Source organism: Mesoplodon bidens, assembly GCF_964165515.1.
Source record: "Mesoplodon bidens genome assembly, chromosome: 1".
NCBI lineage: Eukaryota > Metazoa > Chordata > Mammalia > Artiodactyla > Ziphiidae > Mesoplodon > Mesoplodon bidens.
In genome coordinates this window covers 109,606,332-109,633,617 of record NC_138176.1, presented here as the reverse complement: position 1 = coordinate 109,633,617, position 27,286 = coordinate 109,606,332, and the positions used below count along the sequence as shown (strand labels likewise).

At 52.1% G+C, this 27,286-nt stretch overlaps 1 protein-coding gene across 1 annotated transcript; it reads right to left on the bottom strand.

The window, feature by feature from the left end:
- On the bottom strand, positions 1 to 26,944 carry CAPN9 (calpain 9; the record flags this gene model as incomplete). The annotated part of the gene is given in 16 exon segments (XM_081252383.1): positions 1 to 27; positions 3,160 to 3,218; positions 6,594 to 6,791; positions 8,667 to 8,745; positions 9,275 to 9,343; positions 10,155 to 10,219; positions 12,433 to 12,593; positions 18,164 to 18,237; positions 18,241 to 18,249; positions 20,383 to 20,466; positions 21,380 to 21,548; positions 24,880 to 24,994; positions 25,084 to 25,148; positions 25,896 to 26,147; positions 26,596 to 26,785; positions 26,788 to 26,944. Coding segments are annotated over 16 exon segments (1,773 nt in total).
- Positions 26,945 to 27,286: the final 342 nt, after the last annotated feature.

Sequence of the window (27,286 nt, the reverse complement as noted above, 5' to 3'; positions counted from 1 at the left end):
TCAAATGTTCATTGTCAGGATGATGAACTGGGAATAAAAAGAGAAAGAAAGAGAGAATGGTCATTCCTTTATTTCCCTTCCAGCCCCAGTACGTTTGTGCCACAGGAGCTCCACCACCTGATCACTGTGCTGCAAACATGGACTTCTACTTCAACAAGAAACATTTTAAAAAATTAATTAATTTTCAGCATTTTAAGTTTTCCAGAGGTCCTGAGCCTTTTCTGAGTGAGCTCAAGCCAAGTGCAGGTAGTGAGAGAGAGAGAGAGAAATGTGCTTTCTCCCTGTCGAAGAGACACCTTGAGGCACCTTGGGCCAGGCGGTATCAAATAAGCGCCTTTTCCTCTTTGACGGGGACGCTGAGGACAGAGGTGACCCTCCGTCAGAGAAGGGCTGCAGGAAAGGGAAGCAGCCTCGGTGCCTGGGCTTTTTACAGGTGAGCCGGTGGAGAGGTGGGTGGGCCTCCCCTCTGCTCCTCTCTCCGGAAGCCATCCACCTCCTCCTTTCCCCCAGCTTTCTTATCACGACAAGGTGACTTGGGGGAACATGATTGTATGGGATGGTTTTTTGTCTCCTCTCTGCCCTCCTTCCTGGGCATGGCACATGACGAGGCCAGGACTGTGGAAAGTAATTGGATGGAGGAAGTTACTTTTGGCAGAGTAACTGCCGGTGAGGCCAACTCAAGGCAGAGGAAGGCTAAAATGGTTTCCTGGGGTCCGGGGGTGGGATTTAAGAAGGTGGCTCTCAACTTGGCCGCACACTGGGCTCACCAGGGGAATCTCTAAAATACTGATGCTTGGGTTCCGCCCCCAAAGATCTGGATTTAATTGGTCTGGGATGTGACCAGGCCGTTGAGGCTTTAAAATCTCCCCAGATGATTCTAACTTCCAGCCAGAGTTGAGAACGGCAGGTTTAAAGGGAGAAGGAGAGGGGGAGAACTCAAAGATTTTTCCTGTTGTCTTAGAGGGTGGTAAGTATGGGGCAAGCGCAAGCACTTCCAACAAAATGACTTGGCCTGTTGAGGAAGAGGAAATGGGGACACAGAGCTCATTCCAGACCCCACACCTGTGGACACTTGGGCTGGAAGTGACACCTAGAACTTGAAGCAATGCAATGCTTCCTTCCATGTTTCTGGTACTTCGGGGCCTTTGACCAGCTAAGAGCTATCGAATACAAAACCCGCTCACGCTTCCCCTGCACCATGGACACATGGCAACTCCCACACATTCTTCACACTTATTGGTGGCAAAACCTTGAGGTAAATGAGAAATAAAGATGGGCATAGGGGTCTGTCTTGTTTTCATAAGGGACTATGTTGAGTATGTATGTCTTTCTTTGGCATCCTTGGGGTGTTTTATACGTTATCAGTCAAAGGAGCTACATTTATTGAATGTGTTGTATGTGCTAAAGGTGAAAGAGAATACTAGAAAAGAAAAATGTCCAGTTTCTATCCTTTTTTTTTTTTTTTTTTTTTGTGGTACACGGGCCTCTCACTGCTGTGGCTTCTCCCGTTGCGGAGCACAGGCTCCAGACGTGCAGGCTCAGCGGCCATGGCTCACGGGCCCAGCCGCTCCGCGGCATGTGGAATCTTCCCAGACCAGGGCACGAACCCGTGTCCACTGCATCAGCAGGCGGACTGTCAACCACTGTGCCACCAGGGAAGCCCCCAGGTTCTATTCTTGGTGAAATTATAATGTACCCAGGAATCTGAGACCCACATGAGAAAATTAGGATGAGTCAACATAATAAATTGCTAAGTTACATGATATTACTAGAAACCAAACTTCTGGTGTAAGATTAAGGCCTAGATCTCTTTCTGCAAACGGTGAAACTGAGGCACAGAGACTGACAGTTCCATCCCTTGTCTAATACACACCATCATCCAACTCTTTGCCTTGGAATAGTCAATAAAATGGTACCCACATCCAAAGTTACTACTGAATTTGGAAGTGAGCCAATGTGTGCAGTGTGAGCATGGAAACGTGTGGGGAGAAGAAAGAGCTCAGAGATGGAGGAGACACAGGCTGCCTGGCTTTTCTGCTCTTAGGTCCAGGGGAAAGCAGAGCTGGACAGAAAGCACAGGGAGAGAATGGAAAAAAAAAGGGAAATAAAAATTACGGAACGATTGAAGGAAAGTGTCCTGTAGTCCCCCCTGCCGCACTTTTGGGCAGAAGAATGTCTAACCAGCGCTCTCAAACTTTAGTGGGTTTAGGAATTACTGTGTATCCTGCTAAAATGAGAGCTGATCCACTGGGTCTGGGGTGGAGCCTGGTACTCTGGATTTCTTTTTTTGCTTTTATTTTGTTGATTTCTTTTATTGAGATATAATTGACACATAACATTGTGTAAGTATAAGGTGTAAATGCATTGATTTGATCCACTGATATACTGTAAGATGATCACCACCGTGGCGTCAACTAGAGCCTCTATCATATCACATCGTCATTTCTTTTTTGCGGTCAGGACAATTCAGATCTCGTCTCTTAGAAGCTTTGAAGTTTATAACACCGTACTGTTGACTGTGATCACTGTGTGGTACTCTGCATTTCTCACAAGCTCCCCGAGGTGACGGCCATGCCGCTGGCCCACAGACCACACTCTGGCCAGTGGGGGAGGGCTATCTACTCCTGGGACCCCTCATCCAAGCCTCCAGAACTGACCCATTCTCTCCCCTCCATCATTTTTGCTGTGAGCAGCCCCTGCAACAGGTAAAAGTTGTGTATTCCTCAGGGTCTTTGGGTGTGTGTGCATGCGCATAAACACACACACACACTCACACCCCCCAAGAATCTCGAGACCCACAGGACAACGACATGAACAAGAAGAAGTGAACTTCGGAAGGCAGAGGGCAGGGGGCCGAGGAGCCCATGTGGCAGAAGGAGGACGGGACAAGAGGGCAGGGTTTGCTCGCTCACTCTTCCAGGGGATTAATCTCTCTACGCCTCAGTTTCCACCTCCGCAAAATGGGGATAGTATTAGTCCTTAGCTCAAAGGGCTACTGTAGGCTTCTACTGACTGCTACATGAATACTGCCTCACAACTATTAGCAATATTATTATTATTAATTATTACCCTGAGGCTAGATGTGGACCCTCCCATGTGATCATGCATTCAGCAAGCATTATGGAGTGTGGGCTCTGCCTAGCCCTGGCTGGGTCATACCTCATTTATGTTGAGATGAATGAACTCCTTGTTCTCTGTGCTGAGGGCCTGGAACATCCCTGATGGGAGAGACACAAGAAAGGTATCATTGTGGAGAAGTTCCTTCAACAGGCTTAGCTATTTTCCCATGGCCGAGGGGTCTTCCGAGAGGCTGGTGGAGAAGCCGTTCCATCTGTTGCTAAGAGGTGAGCATCTTCTAGGGCGGCGGCCAGACTCAGGCCCCCTGAGCGGGGTGTCTCTCAACTGGGGGAGCCTCTGGAATTCCTGTGATGGCAGAACCCGGTGGCCTGAGCACTGGGGAGTGGGTCTCTTCATTTCCTGTATGTGGGTCAGCCGGCCAGCTCATGGACCCAAAATATCTCCCCTATCTTAACCATTGGGGGCTACAGAGCCCTTGCAATCCATGGACCTTCTCCCCAGAGAAAAAAAAAGCACGTGTACATAAAGGTTTGCGTGAGTCTTGAAAGCTGTTCAGTCTCTACACGTCCCTTTTGAGAAGGTGAGCACTGGGTGGTCCCACCCGTAGGCAGAGCTGGGCTAGAAGAGAGAGCCCGTCTGCCGCGTTGAATAACCCGAGACAGTTACTGTCCTCTCCTGGCCTCAGTCTCCCCATCTTAGTCCAGGTGGGGGAACCAGTCCACACTGGCTTTACCTGAGCATCACCCAGGGAGCTTTAAAATACACCAAGAAGTAGGAGGGGCTGCCACAGAACAAAAGAGACAGAACCCAGCAGCCACATGCAGTGATTAGGTCCTGAGGAGACCTGGGGAATCTCAGTGTGGACCGGGTCTTAGATGATGTTGAGGACTCACTGAGAATTTTGTGAGGGTGCAAATGGCATGACGATTATGTTAAAAAGAAGTCTCTCTGATAGGGATGTTTACAGACAAAAAGACCAAATTTCTGAGACCTGTTATTAAATAACTCAGGAAAAACAGTATGCTTTAGGGGGTCATATGGAAAAGATGAGCAAGATGACAACTGAGGCTGGGCAGAAGGCGCTGGAACCACTGGGAAATTTTTATAAAGATGATGCTGTGTTGCCACCCCCTAGATTCTAATTTAATTCGTCTGTGTAGCCTGATCATTAACAGTTTTGGATGCTGTCCTCAGGACTGTCATGGGTCAGGGTTTGAGATGCACCAATGGAGGGCACACGGGGACCGGTTATTATTCTTTTTTTTTTTTTTTTTTTTTTTGTGGTACGCGGGCTTCTCACTGCTGTGGCCTCTCCCGTTGCGGAGCACAGGCTCAGCGGCCACGGCGCACGGACCCAGCCGCTCCACGGCATGTGGGATCCTCCCAAACCGGGGCACGAACCCGTGTCCCCTGCATCGGCAGGCGGACTCTCAACCACTGCGCCACCAGGGAAGCCCTGTTTTGTTTTTTAACATCTTTATTGGAGTATAATTGCTTTACAATGGTGTGTTAGTTTCTGCTTTATAACAAAGTGAATCAGTTATACATATACATATGTTCCCATATCTCTTCCCTCTTGCGTCTTCCTCCCTCCCTCCCACCCTCCGTATCCCACTTTATACTTAGGTGTATGAGCAAAAATTTCTAGAATAAAAAGTTAAAATCAGCCTGGGGTAAAGCCCTGTCTTTGGGATTTTTAAAGTTCTCCAGATGGTGAATCTAATATAAGGATCCTAGAAAACTGAAGAACAGAGAAAATCAAGGAAATGAAAGGTTGGTTCTTAGAAAAGATCAACAATATTGATATACTTTTAGCTAAACTGACCAGTGACGTTCAGTTTTGAGTGCCTTCTCCCTAGGATTCCTCAATTATAAGAACAAGCTGAGAACCCCCTGCAGGAAAGGACTGGGCCTGAGGGGATTCAGAAAGGAAAAGGGCAGTTGAGAGAAGAGAAGTTACCAAATCTCACTATCTCAAGGTCAGCTCTGACTGCCCTGTAAGTCTAATAAGCGACCGCCTTTGAGGAGGCTGTTTCTACAATGCACCTCTCGTTAGCTCCCACTCACACCCAGAGAAAGCCTGGGCCCCGAGGTTACCGGCCAGGCCCTGCAGGACCTGCCTGCCTGTCTCAGACCATCATCCCCATCAGTCATCACATGTACCTTGTTTGTCCACTCAGTACGGCTCTCTTGGAGCTTAGAGTCTGGTGGAGACAAGCTTCAGATGAGTAATTCCGTGTGTTCTAAGTGTCCTGAAAGAAGCAGCGGGAGCTCCCCACCGTGGAACCAAGGAGCACAGACTTTGCCTTTGTTTAGCCAGTGCCTGGAAGTCACCCAGTAAACATACTTTAGAAAGTGCCAAGCAGTACTGGCTCCATAATTTGTTGTGGGACCCCTTGTTAAAAAATTATTAAGGGGCTTCCCTGGTGGTGCAGTGGTTAAGAATCCACCTGCCAATGCAGGGGACACGGGTTCAAGCCCTGGTCCGGGAAGATCCCACATGCCGCGGAGCAACTAAGCCCGTGTGCCACAACTACTGAGCCTGCACTCTAGAGCCCGTGAGCCACAACTACTGAAGCCCGCACGCCTAGAGCCCATGCTCTGCAACAAGAGAAGCCATAAGCAATTATAAGCCCGTGCACCGCAACGAAGAGTAGGCCCTGCTCGCCACAACTAGAGAAAGCCCGCGTGCAACAACAAAGACCCAATGCAGCCAAAAATAAATTAAAAACAACAACAACAAAAAAAACCCTAAAAAAAAATTATTAAGATTCAAGGGACTTCCCTGGTGGTCCAGTGGGTAAGACTCCACGCTCCCAGTGTAGGGGGCCTGGGTTTGATCCCTGGTCAGGGAACTAGATCCCGCATGCATGTTGCAACTAAGAAGTCTGCACACTGCAACTAAAGATTCTGCATGCCGCAACTAAGACCTGGTACAGTCAAAATAAATGAATAAATAAATAAATAGTTTTTTTAATTATTAAGATTCAAGATGGTGACCCCAGAGCGTGGGCATCCGGGGGGGATACCTGCACAACAGTCACCCTGGTGTTGAGTCACAGGCTCTGGATGTGCTTCGTTCAGCTTCAACTGTGTGACTACCCAGTGAGGGGTGGGTGGCTATGAACTGCACATGCTAAGGACCACCTGCACGTAATCTCTCTCTCTCTCTTCCTGGGTAACAGATCTTCTTTGAGACAATCGGGTCAGTGTCTAGGGCTTTTGTAAACACAGAGGGATGGAGAGAGAAGGAGGGTGGGGGACTGAGGTAGAGAGAGAGAGACTCCCAATTCTGTGCCCTGTGATGGGATCTGATCTTGCTTCTGATTTGCGGCAAGAGCCCCATCCCCACCCAGTTACCCTCCCACAAAGACACTGGGAACGGATGGAGGATGACGGTACCAGGTGCACTGCAGGGAAGACGTGCACACCCACCCCTCGGCTGGCCGCACACGGCACACAGATGGCGGGGTGTGTGGCTCAGCCCGCCTTTGCTGCAGTTCTCAGCAGGTTGCCCCTTACATGCTCCTGGAAGGTGATGGAGGGAGGTGTGCTCTCCCTGGGCTCAGGAACACGCAGCCCCCCTGGACACTTAGGGCTTGCAGTCTCCAGCTGGACCAGGCAGTTGAGGAAGTCATGGAAGCCCAGTTGGAGCTCCTGGTCTGCGTACCTGAGAACAATCAGCTTCAGGAGGGCAGTGCTGAGCTGGAAGCCTGTGGGGAGAGGGAGAGGCATGGCCGCCCTGGGTGAGCCCCATGGGGTGCGCCTTCGGGAGCACCAGTCAGCCCAGGGCTGCACCAAGGAAGGGAGCCAGTGTCCACACGGCACCCTTGGCTCCGATGCAGTAAGACAGTGCGCCTCTGTCGGGGGGACACTGGGGAACCCACAGTGTCACTTGGTGAACCTTCTGAGTTCGGGACACTGGTGAACCCACAGTGTCACTTGGTGAAACTTCTGAGTTCGCCAAGTTCAGGGTCTTGGCTTTGACCTCACATCACCCATAGGGTCTTGCTGACTTTTCAGGAAGTCTCGCTTGGGAGAACTTGATGCTGGACAGTGTTTAAGCCCCAAGCCCGGTGCTACCCTCTGGTTCTAGGGTTCCACTTCCAGCTCCTGCTGGCCCTGGGGGGATTCCAGCCAGGACACCCGCAGTAAGTGTCTGTTTCTCATGGGCATTTTAACCCAGAGGTGTTGGGGGCTCTGGAGACCGAGTTATGCCGCTGCCCTCAGTGAAAGACCCCATGCTAGGCTCGTTCACACACGCCCACGATGGAGCAAAAACCTGGGCCTGAGCGCTTTGCTTCCCTTCTCTTTGCTCATTCAACCTCTTTGCTCATCGGTCGAATGAGGGGTTTCGAGAAGGTAACGCTCCTTATAGATTCAACGCTTAAGGCTTTGATTTCTAACCAGCGTTGCCCTCTTTCATTTCAGCCTGCACGCCCCCTTTCCAGGAAATGTTCAAAGTATTGCTTAGAAGCCTGCCCAGGGTCTTCCTGTGTCCTCGTTCCCGATTCCAGACCGAGAGGGGGCCAGTCCAGAGGCAGGACATGGTTTCTGGAGCCTGCACAGTGGAGCTGGCTCGGGGCAACACCCAGAATCTTGGCGTCTGCTCTGGATGGGGCAGGAAGAGAGCAGGGTGAGGGCAGATTCCCTCCCCCTCCCCGAGCCGGGAAAAGAAAGACGTGGCCACACCTCCCTCTCTGAAGGGCTCCCTTTTCCCCCTGCTCTGTCCTTCTGCCCTAGAAACCAGGTCCCCAGACCCTAAGAAGATCAGGCCCTTCTCCTCTGTGGCACTCTCCACATTTATAATTAATTTTGTTTCTTTGCCATCACACAGGACCCAAGCTGGTCCTGATTTTGTCCCATTATCAGACCATGAAGCTGACAGTGTTTCCCGATGTTTATTTTAACTGGAAGGGAACCAGATTCCAGGCTTTGGCCGGGCCCAGGGGTATGTGTGTGAAGCCTGCTTTGTGAGAAATGCCTTGTGGCCTGGCGGGGTGTAGGCTGCAGTGGCCGCCCTATGCAAAGGACAGCTGAGCCCCAGAGACTCAGACTGCCCTGGCAGGGGCTGCCAGAGGGTTAGGAATGTCACCCGGAGCCCATCCCTCATGCAGGAAATGGGTATAAACGACAACAGAATCATTGGTTTGGATTCAGTCCGCTGGTGACAAAGCCAGAGACGGGGCCTCCGTGGCAGAGGGGTACACGAACTCTGTGTACCCCAAACCTGACCCCAAACCATGGGATGGACATGCTCATCCTCTCTGTGTTAATTGCCATCTGAAAGCAGAAATTAAAGGCTTGGGAGCTTGCCACCAGAGTCGCATATAACTCTGCTTGGCCAGAAAATTGGCCAGAGGCTGAGGCCTCCAGGGGTCAGGCTGAGTTCAGCCTCAGTGGCTACACTTTAAAGATCCCTGATGAGAGTGAGCAAGTCCTGAATTTGAGGCTGGGCCCTGCCCTTAAGAAGCATCGATGCTGGTCAAAGTCCAGCCCCTTCCGTGGGCCGCGAGAGGTGAGTGGCTGCCACAGACAGCACCCGGCACGCAGACAGCTTTCGCCTGGCGGCCCAGGCTTTCCTTTACCTGTGGCTTTCAGGGCGGTCCGCAGCTCGTAGGAGGACATGGTGCCGGATTTGTCAGCATCAAACTGAAGGAAAAGTTTCTGTAGGGAGAGAGCAGAGGCTCTGAGAATGTGAGCACGCAGAAGCCCCCGCTGAGGCTCCTTTGATGGCAGTAATGGGGTCCATGCGGGGGAGAGACTCCTCACCAGGTGGAAGGGGCAATGGTAGGCTTAGGGTCTCCAAAAGGGTGGGTCCCTTTGTTTTCCTTTCATATTGGGTGGAAGCCCTGTGGTACTCCCATAAGTATGAGAAGTAAATATGGGAATTCCATCTTGATTTCCTCCCTTCCACCTTTTCAAACACAAACCCTCTGGTCGGCAGCACCTGGACCTTTAAAATCCCCTTCTGGGACTTCCCTGGTGGCCCAGTGGCTAAGACTCTGTGCTCCCAATGCAGGGGGCCTGGGTTCTATCTCTGGTCGGGGAACTGGATCTCGCATGTATGCCTCAACTGAGACATGGTTCAGCCAAAATAAATAAATAAATATTTAAAAATAAAATAAAATAAAATCCCCTTCTGCTCTAGGCTTGTACAGTCCCCTAGCAGCCACACACTGGCTGGGTTACATACTGTCCACTTTTTCAGCTTGTCCCAGAACACTCTGAATTCACCAAAGGCTGGCTTCCCATTGCCACTGGTCCGTGCAAGTGAATTAAGGAAGAAAGGAAGACGTGAGCATCATATCACCCCAAGGCTCCTGGGACTGCAGGGGAGGAGGGCTGGCATGGGTGACATGTGTGACACAGACTCAGGGCTCTGAGGGAGGGGGGTTAATTGTTAAGCCATGAATCTCTGAAGAGGGGGCATGGCAGGGGTGAGGGGGGATGGCAAAAGAAAGGTTGAAAACACACATATGAAAAACTCTTCATTGCCCTGGACAGCACCCCAAAGTGGCAAAAAGATCCCCAAGTCTCTTCACAAACATTCCCCCCACTGACCAGTCTGTGCCTCTTTTTTTTTTTTTTTTTTTTAAATTTTTGGCTGCACTGGGTCTTCATTGCTGCGCACGGGCTTTCTCTAGTTGCGGCAAGCGGGGGCTACTCTTCCTTGCAGTGCGCGGGCTTCTCATTGCGGTGGCTTCCCTTGTTGGGGAACATGGGCTCTAGGTGTACGGGCTTCAGTAGTTGCGATATGTAGGCTCAGTAGTTGTGGCCCGCGAGCTCTAGAGCGCAGGGTCAGTAGTTGTGGCGCACAGGCTCAGATGCTCCGCGGCAGGTGGGATCTTCCCGGACCAGAGCTTGAACCCGTGTCCCCTGCAATGGCAGGCAGATTCTTAACCACTGCACCACCAGGGAAGTCCCCTGTGCCTCTTGATTTTGTTCCAATTCTAGCACCAGTGTCTCCCAGGCTTTGGTTATTCTCTGTGAAGAAGACTCTTCACATTCTAGGGAAGTCTGCATTAGAGAAAAACACTTAACATCTATTTCTGCCTGCATATTTGGAAGGGTACGTCCATTAGAGAAATGATGTTTTTACAGGAAGTCAGGCTTATCTTCTTGAATTTGATGTCCGTTTCTGAAATCACACAAGAAAGCAGAATTCAGCTGACCCCTGATAAGATAAGCCTATTTCCATCTGCTGAAAGTCCAGTAGGGTGGTTAGATCCGGTTGGTGAGGGTGGTGATGTAGTCACTCTTAAGATGCTGGTGAGAGTAGAACATGGCCTTCGGGGAGGAACATTTGCATAATATAAAAAAAGCTTTAAAAGCTTTAAAAATGGGGATATGCTTCCACTCTTTATGCGAGTTTCAAGAGTCCCAAGCAAAGAATTATAAGTTAAGATTTTTATCACCAGGTTACTTGTAATGGCAAAAACTTAGAAATGATACAAATGACCAATGGAAGGGTATGGACAACAGTTAGGCTATGTCCACATGATGGATTATTACACAATCCTTAAGAATCATGCTTTGATTCTTAAGATCATTTCTGGGGAAATGCTCATAAAAATTAAGTTTAGGAGACAGGGTTTAAAATTATTGGAGAAATTTGAACCCTCACATACTGCTAGTGAAAAGGTACAGAAACCACTTTAGAAAATAGGCAGCTTCTTAAGAAGCAAATATAGAGTTGCTATTTAACCCAGCAACTGTCTTAGCTATATACCCCAGAGAAATGAAAACACATGACCACATAAAAGCTTGTACACGAATGTTCATAGCAGCATTATTCATAATAACGAAAAAGTGGTAACAACCTAAGGGTCCATCGATGGATGAATGGATAAACCCTACCTGGTATATTCAGACAATGGGATATTATCCAGCCATAAAAAGAAGTGAAGGAGTCCTGACACGTTACAACATGGATGGACCTAGAAGATGCCATGCTAAGTGAAAGAAGCCAGCCAAAGAGGACCACATTTTATATGATTCCTTTTATATGAAAAGTCCGGAACAGGCAAATCTATGGAGACAGAAAATGGATGAGTGCTTGCCAGGGGCTGGGGGTTTGCAGGAGGGTAGCAAATGCTACTGGTATGTGGTTTCTTTTTGGAGCGATGAAATGCTCTGAATCAAATGAAAATTGATTGTGGTGATGGGTGCACAGCTCTATGAACATGCTAACATCCATTGAGTTGTATATGTTATTTAAATTTTTTTATATTTATACAATTTTAAAGGTTATTTTCCATTTGCAGTTATTACAGAATGTTGGCTATATTCTCTGTTGTACAATACATCTTTGTAGCCTGTCTTACACCCTATAGTTTGTACCTCCGATTTCCCCCACCCCTGCTTCCCTCCCCTCTCTGGTAACTGTTAGTTTGTTCTCTATATCTGTGAGTCTGCTTCTTTTTGGTTATATATTCACTAGTTGGTTGTATTTCCCAAACCTGAGAAAACAGTTCTTCCCTTTCTGTCCTGACCCCCTCTTGCCCTCCTTTCTGTAATCTCCCGTGAGAACGCAAAGTGTTCCCTCTTCCATTTCCACCCTCTTTCCAACCGTTTCCCACACAGTTTTTTAAAGACATTCTTCTGGTGCTAGTCAGCTACAGTGTGCACCATCTTATTTTTCCACTTGGCGTTTAAAGGAGAGTGTAGCGCCCTTGTGGTCGTCCCCCAGCATCCGCTTAGTGGTTGCACAATTGGAGCGGGATGGACCTCACCCCCAGCTCCAAGGGTGAGCTCTGAGTAATCTGGGCTAGTCCCTTTTGCCATGGAGAATTGGAACAAAGCCAATAAGCCGTAGCATTCACCAGGCAATCTCAGCTCCAGGAGCTCCCAATTAGAGGGACGTTGAGGCCTTTTGTGGAATGACCATTAGAAGCTCTTGTCGTGCGTGTGAGTGAGAGGTCAGGATGCTGCTGGCGGCCCTACTGTGACTATGAAGAAAACCAGACAGAGGAAGAAGTCAACAGAGGGAAGAGGGCAGGACAGACTATCGCAAACAAACGGGCTGACAGAACCAGGCCTGATGCCCGCCTTCTCCTCTGAACTTTCCAATTACAGAGGACAATACATCCTTTTTATTAATAAACAAGTGTGAGCTGTGCTTTCTATTACTTATAACGGAAAATAACTTAAGTGGTAAAACATGGGCGTTTCCCTGAGCAATTCTTATCTAACTTCCTGTTCAATCTTTGTAGCCCTCTTTTCCTGGTCACCCCTGAAATCCTGCTGTCGATCTCTACTCTTTCCCGAGGGTCCTGGCCCTGATCCACCAATGTCCATCAAGTGGACTGGACACTTGGGAATGACAGAGAGAGTGACAGGCGGGCTACCTACCCAGGAAGTTGTGGCAGCCGCCAGCTGTGGAGCCCCGCACCCAGCTTCCCTGACGGACCGACACCTCGCACCTGCGGACAGCACCCTCCTCCAGGGCATCAGGAGTGGGGTTGCAGACCTCTACTTTGTCAAAGTGGGCCTGGAAGTCTCTGAATGCCATCCTGCAACAAAGTGGAGGTGCAGCACGTGGGGGGGTGATGGTGATGACGTGGGCTCTCTGTTCATTCACTCATCTAACAAACAGCTACAAGGGCCGGCTGCTTCCTCAAGGAGCAGGGAGACCTCAGGTGCGAGAAGGTGGAAAATGCACACCAAAACATAGAGGCGAAAAAAGTTTAAACAGGTAAAAATACAGGTTGATTATAGGTAAGTGCTACAAGGAAGTTAGACTAGGGTGAGAGGTGAGACTGCGGGCCTGGGGCTATTTTAAACAGGGAGGCCTCTCTGATCAGGTGTGGAGGCCTGAGGCATGGGGGACGGGAAAGGTGGCTCTCTGTGAGCTCCAGGTATGTAGGGAGCAAGTTCCTGACACAGATACCTTCCTCATGTGCTCACGGAACACCAGGAAGGCCAGTGATGTGGCCCAAGGTGCCAGCAAATGATAACATCCAAAGATAACGGTGGGTCAGGTTGGTCACCATAAGGCTTTTGACCTGGACAAGATGGAGAGCCCTTGGAAGTTGTTACACGGATCAGGGATGGGACCCTGTGCTGCTGTGCTGAGAACAGATTTCAGGGGCACAGACGCCACCAGCGAGGAAGTTAGCGCCATCGTCCAGGGAAGAAATGAGGCTGGTCGGTCCAGGCTGGTAGGCGGGAGGTGGTGAGCGGGCATCAGATTTGAGACACATTCTGAAGGTAGATCTTACAGGACCTGTTGACGGATTGGATGTGGGGAAGGAGAGGAGAGGGATCAAGGTTTTGGTTTGAGCAACTGGAAGGAGAGAGATGGGGGGTTGTTGAAGCAAGTTTGGGAGATGTTAACCGAGATGTCGATTAGAGAGTTAGTGACTAATCAGCCCATGCTCACACATAACTGAGGTTTCATACATTTGGTATTTTTTATTTTTTGGGGGGGCGGATTTGCACAGACTCAGCTATGACCTTAAAAGATCTTGTCACAGTCAAGCAAATTGTAGTTCAAGGGGAGATTTAGCGGGCAGGTGAGTGTGTGGATCTGGAATTCGGGGGAAAGGACCTGGGAGTTATCAGTGTGAAGACAGTCTTTAAACTCCTGAGACAGGATGAGATGCCCTAAATACGGGGAGCAGATAGCAAGGACGGGGTCCATGGACTGAGCCCTGGAGCCCTTCAGTCCTAACAGGTTAGGGGGTTGGGGAGGGACTGGGACAGGGCGCTGAGAAAGAGCCCGGGTAGCATCTGGGATGCAGAGAGCACAGTGGCAACTATGTCAAATGCTGCTGACGGATCAAGTCGGTCAGATTTAGCAAAGTGAGAGTCCGGGCTGTGTCCTTGGCAAGGGCAGGTTCAGTGGATGGTGGCGCATGTGCCCCAGCTGAGGGTAGTCAGGAGAGGGAGGGTGGAGAGGAACTGGTGAGTTTTTTTTTTTTTTTAAGTTTTTCTTTTTTTAAGTTAATTCATTTATTTATTTTTGGCTGTGTTGGGTCTTCGTTTCTGTGCGAGGGCTTTCTCTAGTTGTGGCAAGCGGGGGTCACTCTTCATCGCGGTGCGCGGGCCTCTCACGATCGCGGCCTCTCTTGTTGTGGAGCACAGGCTCCAGACGCGCAGGCTCAGTAGCTGTGGCTCACGGGCCCAGCTGCTCCGCGGCATGTGGGATCCTCCCAGACCAGGGCTCGAACCCGTGTCCCCTGCATCGGCAGGTGGACTCTCAACCACTGCGCCACCAGGGAAGCCCACTGGTGAGTTTTGTGTAGCGAAGAGGAGAGAAAAGGCTTGGTGGTGTCAGTGGGTCAGGAGACACTTTTGTCCTTTGAAGTGGGTGAAATGGCAGCACTGTCCTGTGAACGGACATGACTCGGTGACGGAGAGGAGCTCGTAAGTGAGCGGAGGGAAAGTCTGGGGAGTGTGTCCTGGGAGGAGGGCCGGTGAAAGATAGAAGTGGAAAGAGATTGGAGAGGCTTCAGTGTCAACATTCCCAGAGGAAAGGCTCCAGATTCAGAGTGCCGACAGGTTTAGTGTCACGCATTGCCCGGGCCAGTTTCAGTCCCAGGTGTCGGGTGCAGCTCCTTCTGGAAGGGTGGTCGTGGTGCAGGGCTGGACCGTGGGCCATGCACAGGGCACTCCCTTTGCTGGGTTTCCTCATTTCCTCTGCCCTGTTTCTCCTTCCTTCTGGGCCTGACTTTCCTTCCACTAGCTTGACTTCAGGTAGCCTCTCAAACTCTGTGCCCACCTGCTGCTCTTATTCGGCAATTCGTGGGAGAATCCGAATTCCAGACCTCACCTTTCTTCTGGTTTGCTCTCTTCATGTAACTCATCAACCCTGCACAGTACTCAAAATTCAAGGTCAATGTGTGTCTAATGTCCAGTTCAACAGCTTGTCGATCTCTCAAACACCCTGTATGTTTTCCACAAACTTCTTCTACTTATGAACTCATGGCTCCTGAGACAGATGGCTAGCAGGACACCAAGCTCATTCACCAGGCGGGGCCTTCCAGCGAGTGGAGGATGAAAATGGTGGCATGTCTTAATTCTGGGTCAAGGCTTTTAGGAATTGGGGATATCTTCTCCAAAGGTTTTTTTTCCCCCCTCTTCTGCTGGCTTCCTGCAGGTGACTGTGTCTCCAGGGGATGGTAGAGCCACACGAAGGAAGGAGCTTGAGTCCCTAATCACTGCATGGAGAGGGCCACCCACAGCATAGGAATGTCTTCCTGGATGGTTACAGTGAGTGAGAAATACACTTGATTGCATTTGAGTCTATACATTTTGAGTCTATTTGTTATGGCAGCTGGTGATACCTGGAGTCACTGGAAGTGTGGAACCACCATAACGGAATCTAAAATATGTGATGCTAGCTTAGCAGCTGGGCAGGAGGGTGCAAGGGACTATTGGAGCTGGAAAATAGATATCCGTGTTATTAAGGGCAAAAATACTTGCCACAGTTGTTGTCTGTAAAATATGTAAATATACTGAAGCCAGAACAAATGCTCACTGACGCTGCGCTCGAGGGGAAAAGAAGGGAAGAAACTGGAATATTAATTAGTTTTTGCATGTTGTATTTAATAAGGTGTCATAAAAAAGAGATGAGTTCAGGCTAGAATGGACTGGTTTGAGCACATGAAAAGGAAGAGAGCTAGAAATTCAGAAATTGTGGCCTTGGGACTTCCCTGGTGGTCCAGTGGCTAAGAATCCACCTTCCAACGCAGGGGATGTGGGTTTGATCCCTGGTTGGGGAACTACGATTCCACGTGTCGCGGGGCATCTAAGCCCACGTGCCACAGAAGAGCCCGCGTGTCACAAAGAAAGATCCCTCATGCTGCAATTAAGACCCGACGCAGCCAAAAATTTAAAAAATTTAAAAGTATGTATTTCTTAAAAAAAAAAAAAAGAATTTGTGGTCTTGCAGGGCTGGACGCACCAACTCTTTCTGGACCCGACGGGAAGAAATAAGATTGAAAAAAGCCTCCAGAGATGAAGGCCCATTAAAGTTTTCAGTTAAACAGAGATTCAGCCCTGTGGAAACTCCAGGTTAGGAATGCTTCCTTCCCACTTAGGTCTGTATTTTTAGATGCTCTCAGGTAGAAGCTTTCAAGGGTCCCTGTGACCAAGCTGGGCACGGAGGGAGTGTACCTGTGAGCGTCAGGGCTGCTTGTCTTCTAATTCACGTGCAAGCGGGGATGATGGAGTGCTCAGAGGAAGAAGGTTGGGCCGGAGACCAGAGGCTCAGCCCCATGTTTTCTGGATCACACTGACTCCCCTGGGCCTCTTAAACCTGTAGATAGGGTGAGTCCCCCAAACGTGACATTATATTCTCTGCCAACCTGGGTTTTGAGACAAATGGATTTGATTTACCAATAAAATAAAAGAAAATAGAAGAAGAAAAGCAGTGTTTCTTACACCTAAGGGCAGTGAGACACGCTCACACCTGTGATGGAGTTAATACGGAAAGGAAAACAGAGACAAGCACCGTACCAGGACTCCCCATCATCCAGAGCAGTGTGACACAGGCGCTTTTGCTCGGCTGGGCCAACGGAATGCCACTCAGAAGAACAAGGGGTGAACAAAGCCAGCGTTAGGTGCAAGGTCACCTGAAGGCTCAGGTGCACGGCGCCCATTGTCCTGCAAACTCAGGAGTTCCACCTCCAGGACCACGGAGTTTCTGTGACCCCCATGACCACCTCTAAATAGTTCAAATTGAGTCACCACCACTGCGGTGCTGTAAGTGATGTGTCTACCTCCCCTACACCCTGTAGACCTTGTCTTGGATGGGGGCGGGGAGAACTCAGGTAGAACATCTCTCCAGTCCGGGGAAGAGCAGTACCCAGGGCCGATATCTTTTAAGTGGCCCTTCCCAGACACCTCATGGGCCTGGGGGAGTAAGCAGCCCTTTCGGCCCTGTTCTCACAGCAGGCAGGGTCAGGCTCAGGGTCAGGGACTGGCTTGTGGACCAGCTTCCCATCACCCCGAGGCTGGGTGGGATCAGAAGGCAAGCTGGTGTCCAGCCTCGAGCCAGTGAAAATGCACTTCCTTTATTTCTCCCTCTGCGTGTTTCCCAGGAAGGGGAAAAAGGGTTCAGCCCTTTTACACACCGCATTCCCTGAACCGACAGACTCAAAATCTATTCACCGTAGGAAGCAGTCTCTCTCATGTGGGTTTATCTCTTTCTCTCCATTTCCGACTGGAGAGGGAGGCTGATCTCTTCCCTCCTTTGATGGGTCTGAGGAGACAGAAGCCCAGCGGACGGCAGGGACGGTGGCACAAGCCCGGCGATGGGGCTGACAGGCAGGCCCGGGGTGTGGAGTCAGCTTAATGAAGCCCCCAGCACACCGACGGCTGGGGGTTGGTGCCTCTGTGGGAGCCGGGAACAAACACTGCTCAGTTTTACTGAAGCTCGAGACTCGCTACCAGGCTCCCTGGAGCCCCCCAAGCTGTGGATGGGCAGGAGTGGGGACAGGTTAGGGGGCCCTGCCTGAGCTAGAACAGCCCCCATCCCAGTCACCTAGGCTGTTCCCCGGGGAACGAGAAGGGGACACATACAAGACAGGCAGCCCTCTCTTTATAATCGGGGGCCGTATAAATAGCCCAGGTGGCTGCCCTGTGATGGATGAATTTCCTGCTCCGCTTCCTCTGTCTCACTGTGGGCCACTGGGCCTCTGGCCAATGGTCAGTGACCATGAGAGAGAACACTTTAGCGACCTGCTTGGCAATGTTTCTGAGATTCTCACACCTAAAGTACTCATTGCCACCCCACCTGCACCCAACACACACACACACAAACACACACGAGCTCTTCATCACTGGGATGAAGCCTTCACCATATCATGGGATTTAAAGTTCCCATGGGAGGTAATACAGTCACTGACATAATACAACTATGTGAAAGGTAAAGAGCACCGTGTGTCTTCAAGTTTGAGAGCATGGAGGGCCCGAGGGCAGAAGTAAGGTCCAGAGGCAGGACAGGACCCTCCCTGAACAGGAGCCAGGAGAGAACTGTAGTCAGGCTGCCCCCTCTTCACACGTGCACAAGCCAGCCTCGTACCCCGTGAACTGTAGGGAGGTGGGGATAGGTCAGAAGGATGGGGCGGGGACTGACCTGTCTCTCCAGGACCCAGTCCACTCAACTTGCCCCCAAGGGTTCCGGACTCTGATGAGCTCTATTTTCTGGCCTCAGAAGTTTACCTAAAAGGGAAAAGCGTCAGAGAAATGTGAGATGCTAAATCCAACTGTGAGCTCCAGGGTGGGTTCTCTCCAGCTGAGGCTGGCTTTTCTGAAAGCCTGTTGACACACTAAGAACATGTCAAAACTCATCAATTGTTAACTAGCCCTCAAAATTTCCTAATTCCTACTGAACGCGATGTTATATTAATCACCCCAGAATGGTTATATCGCATCTGGGAAACAAAGTGGAATTGTAATGAACAAGAAGTGAGTCCACAGGAATCTTCAAACGAGTGAGTTATCTCTCTAGACTGGAACCCCCCAGAGGCAGAGGCCAAGTCTTATTTGTCGTGTATCTTCAGCATCCAGCAGTCAGTTGGTCTAACGCTGAGTTTTCTTCATCCTTATCATCTGACTCCCAGATGATCAGAATCTAAGCACATGCTGGGAGTTTAAACAACCGCAATAAACAAAAACCCGCGTCTAAGTCTTCTAAATCCGATCTTCTCCCCCTTTCAGGTGTCACATGAGGGTCTCTGCTGCCACACTGAGAGCCCTTGAGCCAGTACAGAAAGAGGACTCAGCCCTCAGGCTCTGCCCAGAGCAGGAAAGAGCACCAATGCATAGAGAGGTTTTGGGGGTGGAAGGGTGAGAGTAAAAGACTTCGATTCGTCAATGATCCAGGAATTTTAGTTCTCAGAACACTTTATCCTCATACCTTTGGCATAAATTTGCTCTTTTTAAGTGCAAAATCAGTTAAGTTAGTATGACCTCTCCAGAGTCCAAGTTCGCCATGAAAGAGGTTCATTCATTGAAATGTGTGGGGAGGTGAATTCCTTACAGGTGGAGAGGAAGCAAACGCAAGTGAACAGAGTGTCATACGATGGGAAGGTTTCTGCCGTCACTTGGAATAACATTTAGAAGATCTGACATCAGGAATCACAGGCCTGCTCAAGTGAGTGGCTGGAAGGCGTGTGTAGACAGGGAGGGGCAAGGAGGGAGCTAACACTCCAAAGAGTCCAGCTGCATCTCCCTCTTGGGCACACTGCTCATGCCTCCCGCTGAGGGGGAGGGACAGGATCCCTTTGCACCCTGTGCCCCCCACTCATTTGGAGCATGTCGCTCAAAACATGGCAGCCACTGGAGGAGACCGGAGGTGCCCAGGTCCCCTACCGACTGGGTTTGAGATTCACCCAAGGGGGGCACAGAGGGAAATGCTTTGGACTTCACTGAACTTGACCCTGCAAGGGCGCCACCCTCTGCTTCTCATCTTCCTCTCTCATCTCACTTTCTCCCCTCCTCTTTCCCGTGCACTCCTCCAAACAAAGCACTCACCGCAAGTCACAGTGGTGCCATGTGGGGTCTGGGTGCGCCCCCTCCCCACCCTGGGGATTAGTTCCACCCTGAACTACAGCTGCAGAGAATAGGACTTGTGATGGTTAATTTTATGTGTCAACTTGACTGGGCCATGACGTGCCTAGATGTTTGGTTATGCATTATTCTGGTTGTGTCTGTGAAGGTGTTTCTGGGTGAGGTGGGCATCTGAACTGGTAGACTGAGTACAGCAGATGGCCTTCCCCATTGTGCGTGGCCCCATCTAATCAGCTGACGGTCCAAAACGAACAAAAAGGCAAAGGAAGGGAGAATTTGCCCTCTCTGCCTGAATGCTGAGCTGGGACTTTTGTCCTTCTCTGCTCTTGGGCTGGGACTTATGATTCTCCTGGTTCTTAGGCTCTTGGGCTTGGACTGGAACTACACCACTGGCTCCAGCTTGTGGAATGCAGGGTTTCTCAGCCTCTATAATCAGGTAAGCAATTCTGACTACTAAGTCTCTTCATATACAGATTTAGCGTATGGGTGCTCTTTCTCTGGAGAACCATGACTATGACAGGACTGATGTGGAATCAGGGAAGAAAAGAACAGAAAAAACAAAGACCAGGTTCTCACAGCTTCTGACCAAGTTTATACTGTGCCAGCCTCACAGGTCTCTCTCTCTCTTGCTCTCTCTCATGTTTGCTGTTTTGAGTTCCAGCCTTTCTTCTTTGGATGAGACATCCTCTGTCATGTCCGAAAGTGCAGTTTAAACTGCAATGCGCTATATAGGTTTACGAAGTCTGTCCCCATACCCTGTCAACAGGAGTCCCTGTCGCCAACCTGGTCAACGCCCATCACTGTGTAGGCATGACCCCTAATGAGACCAAAAGGTGTCTGGGCTTCAGATTCTGCAGCATTTCTGATCTAAAACAAAAAAGGAGCAGTATCTATGTCAAACCTTCCCCAGCTGGCCAGACACACCTCTGTGTCTGGCCCAGTCCCTCCTGCCCCGTCAGGTGAGGGCCCTGTGAGTGGGCATATAAAATGGGTGCACGGGAACCCCCCTAAGTGGTTAGCAGTGACATCCAGCAATTCCCAGCCTCTTCCCAGGGGGGAGGTCCCTCATTCTCTGCTTGGACTTCACAGAAGAATTTACATTCTTGCCCCAAACAGAAAAACCTGACCTTTCCCACCATGTGGCAATAGCAAGGAACAGACACCAAAGAGGCAGTAAGAAGCATATAACCATATGACATGCAATTCTATGTCACAAACTTGAAAAAGTAGAGGAAATTTACTAGCAAAGGATAAATTCCCCAGGTTAATCCTAGAGGAAATAGAAAAGTTGAATAGGCTTCAAAAAATAGATGAGGTAAAATTACATGCGTGTGTTTATATGCATAAAGAAATTAGAAAAAATGCTGTTCAGTTTCTATCCATGGATATATTTTTTCATGATCTATGAAGTGAAAGAGACAAGTTTCAGGAAAGTGTATAGTAAGATTCCATTCAGTAAACACCGCCCCCAAGTCTGTGCATATACGCGCGTGCCTGTTGCACGAGTGAGGACAGAGGTGTGATGGGCACCCGACAGGCGTCCCGTCGTGGACGGGGGAGGGAGACAGAGTTTTGCCCTGTCCATCATCTCAGGATTCTTCCACCTGATACAGCAAGGACGTCTTACCTCTGCAGCTCGAAAACCATTAAACACAAACGTTTGTTTTAATTTAAATAAATAGGCATTACCCCCGCCCCCCTGCCATGTATGCCTCTTCCGTGGGCAGCCTGGCATCTGAGCCTAGAACAGTGCCTGGGATATGTCCAGCCAGCGACTTACATCAATGGAGCAGCCCACCAGAGAGCCCCTCTTCAAGGCCTTGTCTAGAATCCCAGAGAAGTTCCCGGGAGCCTCCTTGGTTGTGAAGGTCTCTGCCACGCCCCCGGTGAAGTCCTCCCTGGCCTCGATGGCGCTGCCCCTCTTCAGAGCCTCGTAGCTCCCGTTCAGCCTGTGAGGGCGGCAAGAAAGCCTGGCAACGGCTGCAGGGAACAAGGACTACCACCAGGTGGCGACCCTCAGCAAGAGTTTTTCTACCTTTTCTAACCAAGAGTCACCTCCCGGGGCTCGCCCCGGCTGGGGATGTGGAAGAACGTGGGAAGCAGGGATGGGGTTTCCTTGGAGCTCTGAGGAAACCAGAGATGCTGAGTATGACAGCAGCAAGGGCAGCTGCAGGTGAGGGGCAGCTCCTTTGTGCCCATGCCCTGCCTTGTCCGTGAGGATCCCCCCCGCCCCCATGTTCTATCTCTCTCCCTGACCTCAGCGCCCAAGGGCGTTTGCATGTGGGAAGGTGCAAACCAGGGAAGTGAGAGTGGCCCCAGCAGCAGCCCTCCCCGCGGGTCAGGCCGGCCATCTGACTTCTCCAGGCTGTGTTCTTATCTGTCACGTGAGACATATACCCCCCTCCTCCAGATGGGACATTTTGGCTGGCGGTAGAATCTGTATTGGAGCCCCTGCCCGCAAGGGCACCCCAGGAGTCCCCAGAGCCCTGTTGCACGGCCCCCAGGCCCTCCCGGGGAGTTGCTCCAGGGCCTGCATGAGCAGCAGCGTGTGTAAAATGGAGTCTGAAGGTTGGCAGAGCGCTGCCCAGCCCCGGGCCAGATGCTGGGCCCCCTGGCCCACGATGGGCTGTGGGCGTGAAGGCCCCTCCTCCCCTCCCTTCTGTCCACCCCTCCACGACTTATGCGGCCTTGCCCGCCTCACCAGCTCCACCAACTGCCCCTGCAGGTGCCCCCGCCTCCCAGCTCTTGTCTTGCAGCTGGTTGTTTCTGTCCAGGAGAATTTTATCGAACTGCATCAAACTGTGCATTGAGGGAGAAAAATACAGAAAAGAGAAAACTCAGAAATTCTCAGCAAGCCAATGCCAATCAGCCATCAGATATAAGCTGGTGAGATTGTTACGTGTGACGGATGCCTCTGTCTGTCCAGCGCTGCCATGAGTCGGTGCAGCCCTGTGCCGGTCACAGGGCTCCGTGCGCGCGTGTGTGAAGGGGTGCTGTGTGGGAGCGTCAGACGCCCATGTGCCACGTGCACGTGTGCTGACAGGTGTGGGTGCCTCCTCTGCTGAATGTGTGACGTGTGTAGGCATGTGGAGTGCGTGAGCCCATGCGTGTGCCCCATGTGCACCCCCGTGCGTGGCACTTATGCCTGGGAGTCCTGCATATGTGTGTGGGCCCCAGAGGTGTGTTTGTTCGTGAGAAATGCTGTCTGGGGGCTTGAGGACGAGGCTTACCTGAAACCACTGTCCTGTGAAGGGAGGATCAGAGGGGTCTCCACAGACCTGAGGTGACCCCAAACTGTGGCTTGGGGACCCAGGGAGGGAGGCTGGCCTGGGCACCAGCAGGTGGTTTCCCTGGAGGACTTGGGACCGAGCGTCCAAGAATGTTTGCTTTCAGGGCCTGTACGGTTCACCTTGTACCTCATTAGGGGCTCAGCCAAACACACAGGCTTTTCTCTATTAAGTATTTAATTTAAGAAGGGAAAAGCGGCATTTCTAACAAGGCTGGAGAGGCTGGGCCCTACGATCCACGGCTGTGCGCAGATCCTGGCCGTGTGCCCAGGGCCGTCGAGGCAGAAGGGGGCACGGGGTCGGGGAAGGGGGACCTGGAGCGCAGTGGCCTCTGGGGGGAGGGCAGCCCCAAAGGGAGCCCCACTGTGCAGCGAGGTCTCAGCCACGTGCCGTGGTGCACGCAGGCTGCCAGGGGCCGTCAGCCCAGGCTCGAGGGGGGACCGGGGCCTTCAGGAGGCCTGAGAGTCAGGAGGGAATTGCATGGGAAGACAGCAGATGGGAGCAGGCAGACAGGAAGTCGGGGGGCGAAGGGAAGCCGAGGCGCTTGTGAGTTGAGGGGCTCGGGCTACAGGCACAGAAGGCAGGCCCTCGGCTGCACTGCACCCGGGCTGTGTCCCCATCAGGCCGGGAGATGCCCCCCCAGATCCACAGCCCTCCCCACGAGGCCTGGGGAGGGCTCACCCCTGGGTGACCTCCCCTCCTTACCCCAACCCCAGGCCCAGGTTCCCCCTCGGTGCCTCCTTGCCCTGGGCTCCCGGGGGGACAAGGTGCCTCTCCGGCACCCCCGGACGTCCCGTGACTTTCCTGGCTCTGGTTGCTCTCGTGCACCACTCCCCGGCCCCCATGCAGAGCTGTGTTTGCCAAAAAGGTGGTGCTGGCAGAGCTCCTGCCCCACGTTCCCACCGGACGGCCGGGCAGTCATTGCTGGGACACGCAGCGCGTGAGGGCCGAGGAGAAAGGCAGACAGCACCCGAGCCATGGAGGCCCCCAGAGGGACGCCGCGACCCTTCCCGTGGCCCTGCTGCCCTGGCTGACCCCATCCCGGGGACCCTGCGCTCTGTCCTGCCAGAGCAACCTCAATCCCCACCCGGGTCCTTGCCTCTGATGTCAGAGATGTGTGTAAGATGGGATGCAAAGCCCCTGCCCTCCCTGAGTAGGAGACACGCAGAGTGTGTTTCTGGGAATGAAGACAGAGTGGGTGAACGCAGCCGCAGACCAAGCAAAGGGTAGGACGGATTCTGAAAGTCAATGCAGGAAGGACAGCTGCCCAGTTGTGATACATCAAAGCGGAGCGTGGAGGGGCCCCAGGTGTCAGGCCTTTGGGTGGGAGCCTCGCCCATCATTCAGGACAGCACTGAGCAGACGTCAATGTAAGGTGAGCACCTCCCAGAGCTGAGGTCTGGGACACTGGAATCCCTTGGCGGTCACGGGGGCCCTTGTTCCAGGAGGGGACAAAGGCAGTCTCCAGCCTGGCCTGTGCACATCACGCTCTTATCGTGGAGCAGTTTCAACTTTGGCAGAGAGAAGGTGAGCCGTAGGCTCCAGAATGACACCTGAAGCCAGGGGATGACCATGTAGGCTGGAGGGTGGGCCCCTCCTGGACGGGGCTGACGACACTGGGTTCCAGTCACACCAGTGGCCGATGCTCTGGGGCAGCGCCTGGGGAGGTGCCCGGCTCTGTCATGTACTGCGTGTGCACGTCAACCATCAGGCTCTAGCGTCTCCTTCGGTAGAATGGGGATAATGACGATGCCCGGCTCTTAGGCCTGTTTGAAATTAAATGAGATAATCCTGGAATGGTCAGCGTTGGCCGGTCATAGTAACAGTTGGCTGATAGCATTGTTTAGAAGGTGACAGAAGGTGCTAGAAGCGGAGAGTGCAGTGGGGTATGGGATGAATGAGGGCCTGCGTCTCAGAAGACTTGGGCGCCGAGGAGGGACACAGGCAGGTCATTACATTAAAACAGCACGAGTGCTGAAACAGGGCGGCCTACCGTGCTTCAGGGGGCCAAGACGGCTTGGTGGGCGAGGCCCCCGAGCAAGAGCCCGAATTCCCCACGCGGAGAAGGGCCTCCCAGATGGACAGGGTGTCCCCATGGGAGGGTCCGACTGCAGGGAGGGGCGGTGGGCGCAGGGCAGCCTGGGGACAGGGGCTGTGTGGGAGCCTGGGCCTCACTCCTGGCTAATGCTGAGCCCACTGAGGGCGCTGAGCAGGGGGTGGCAAGGCCCCTGGCGGCAGTAGGGGGGGCCTGAGGGGCTACAGCTGGAAGTAGGGAGACCAGTTAGGAGGAAAGGAAGTGACTGGAATTTCTCAGAAGAAAGGCTGAGCCATTCCGTGATAGCCTTGTCAGACAGGAAAATACCGGACAACCAGAAGTGGCTTACACCTGAACCAGGGCGGCATGGCATATAGATGCGCACTCACACGCACACACACACACACACACACACACATGGTCTACAACGGGAAATAGCAATAAAGAGCTAACGGCTGCGTGGGACTTCCCTGGTGTCCAGTGGGTAAGACTCTACACTCGGGGAACTAGATCCTGCATGCATGCCGCAACTAAGGAGCCCACGTGCTGCAACGAATATCCCGTGTGTGTGCCGCGACTAAGACCCAGTGCGGCCAAGATAAATAAATAGATTAATTAATTAATTAATTTTAAAAAAAGAGCTTACCACTGTGTAAATAACAGCTTATGTGTGCTTTGGGCCAGGCCCTGAAGAGGCCAGAGGTTTTTGTGTTTGTTTGTTTGTCTGTTTAAAGGAGACATGTTATATATTTACAATATCGACATTATTTGAATGTAGGGAGATGGTGAGGTCGATGTGGTGCTCATGGTGAGATGAGATTCAGAGCTGTTGCAGTAACAGCAACCGCAGTCAGAACAACAGCCGTCACTTGTTGAGCAATTTCTGTGTGTCGGACGTGGGACCTACATTGGTCGTTATTGTTCCCACCTTACAGGTGGGGAGACTGAGGCCTGGGACCACGGTCAGGGGTCACGTTAGCGGCAGGGTGGCACCAGCACTCAGGGTCTCCCCTTTAGGTCCGGCACCCTTAGCCTTGCCCACAGCGTCCTGTCCCCACAGGAGCCGTTCCCAGACCAGCACCCTCCCTGGCGGAAGGAGAGCCAGCCGGCGCCCGGTCAGAGGTCGAGCCCTGACTAATCCAGCATGGCAAATATTGATTACTGGTTCCAGGCACCAGCTGGTGCCACGTGGGACCATCACCTCCAGACTGCTGGTGGCAGGGGGCCTGCGGGGACACAGATGGTGGCTGCCCTCCAGGAAGGGAGGTGGTTTGGGGAGAGAAGCCTTGCTTCACATGCCTTCTGTCCATCGCACAGGTCCTGAGCACTCGCTGAGTGAGTTTCTGTCCACTCTAAGCATCCTAGGCTCTGGCCAGGAGCCCCTGAGCACCTCGGGTGCACTGTCTCAGCGTTAGCGCAAGGGATCTGTGGGGAACAACCTCCCACCTGATTCTGCATGCTTGCCCTTGGGCTCTGGGGGGACATGTCACCTGACACTTCCGGATAAAGCTTTGACTTCCACTCACCACCTATGACAAGACCCTCTCTGATCCTGAGTCCCGGGCCTCGGTGGGGAATCATGGAGCCGGGGGCCGTGTGCAGCCAGACACCCTGGCCACCACCCAGAGCAGCCAGTTGTCCTCCGAGCATCATTCCTGCCTTCAAACCACATACCTTCTAGGTGTCTCAGGAGATGTGCCTAAGTCCAGTTTGTGCATAGCCCACGCCTCCCAGGCTATCCTTTCCTTGATGCCCCCTCCTGGGCTGCTGAGCTGCACACCCCCTGTCTGTTGCCCACCCGCCCTGGCAGCGATCACCCCCGGCCTTTTCCACGTGAAGGGGAGCTGGGGCCTCTCGCTGTAGAGGAGCTGTTGGCTGGGAAGTCTGCATCCTCAAACAGAACGCCCTTCTGCAGACACGCCTGCCTCAGCTCCTCCAAGCTCTGGCCCGAAGAGTGGGTGATGCGGGCATCCTTGGGGGCGGGGGGCTTCTGAGGCCCTGGGGCCCAGTAGAGGTAAGGCATGGCTGTCCTGGGACCAGCGGACTCGGGGTCAGTGATGGATGGGGAGAGGTGAGATGCAGGTGCCAGTCAAAAGGAGCCAGTGAGGCATCACTGGGCTAAGTGGACCTTAGCCTCTGCCTGCTTTCCTGGGAACCTCCCTGTTAGATGGAAACGGGGCACACCCTGATGGCAAACTGTCACAGAGCCCTCTGCCCTCCCAGGGGATCCTGTAGCGCAGCAGGAGCTCTGAGGCTGAGCCGGGTTTGGGCGGAACAGCGCTCTCTGCTTAATGCACGGGGGAGACCCCGGTGGGAGAGAGAGGGTGGCTTCATGGCAAAAGAGCGCAAGATGCCAAACTGGTCC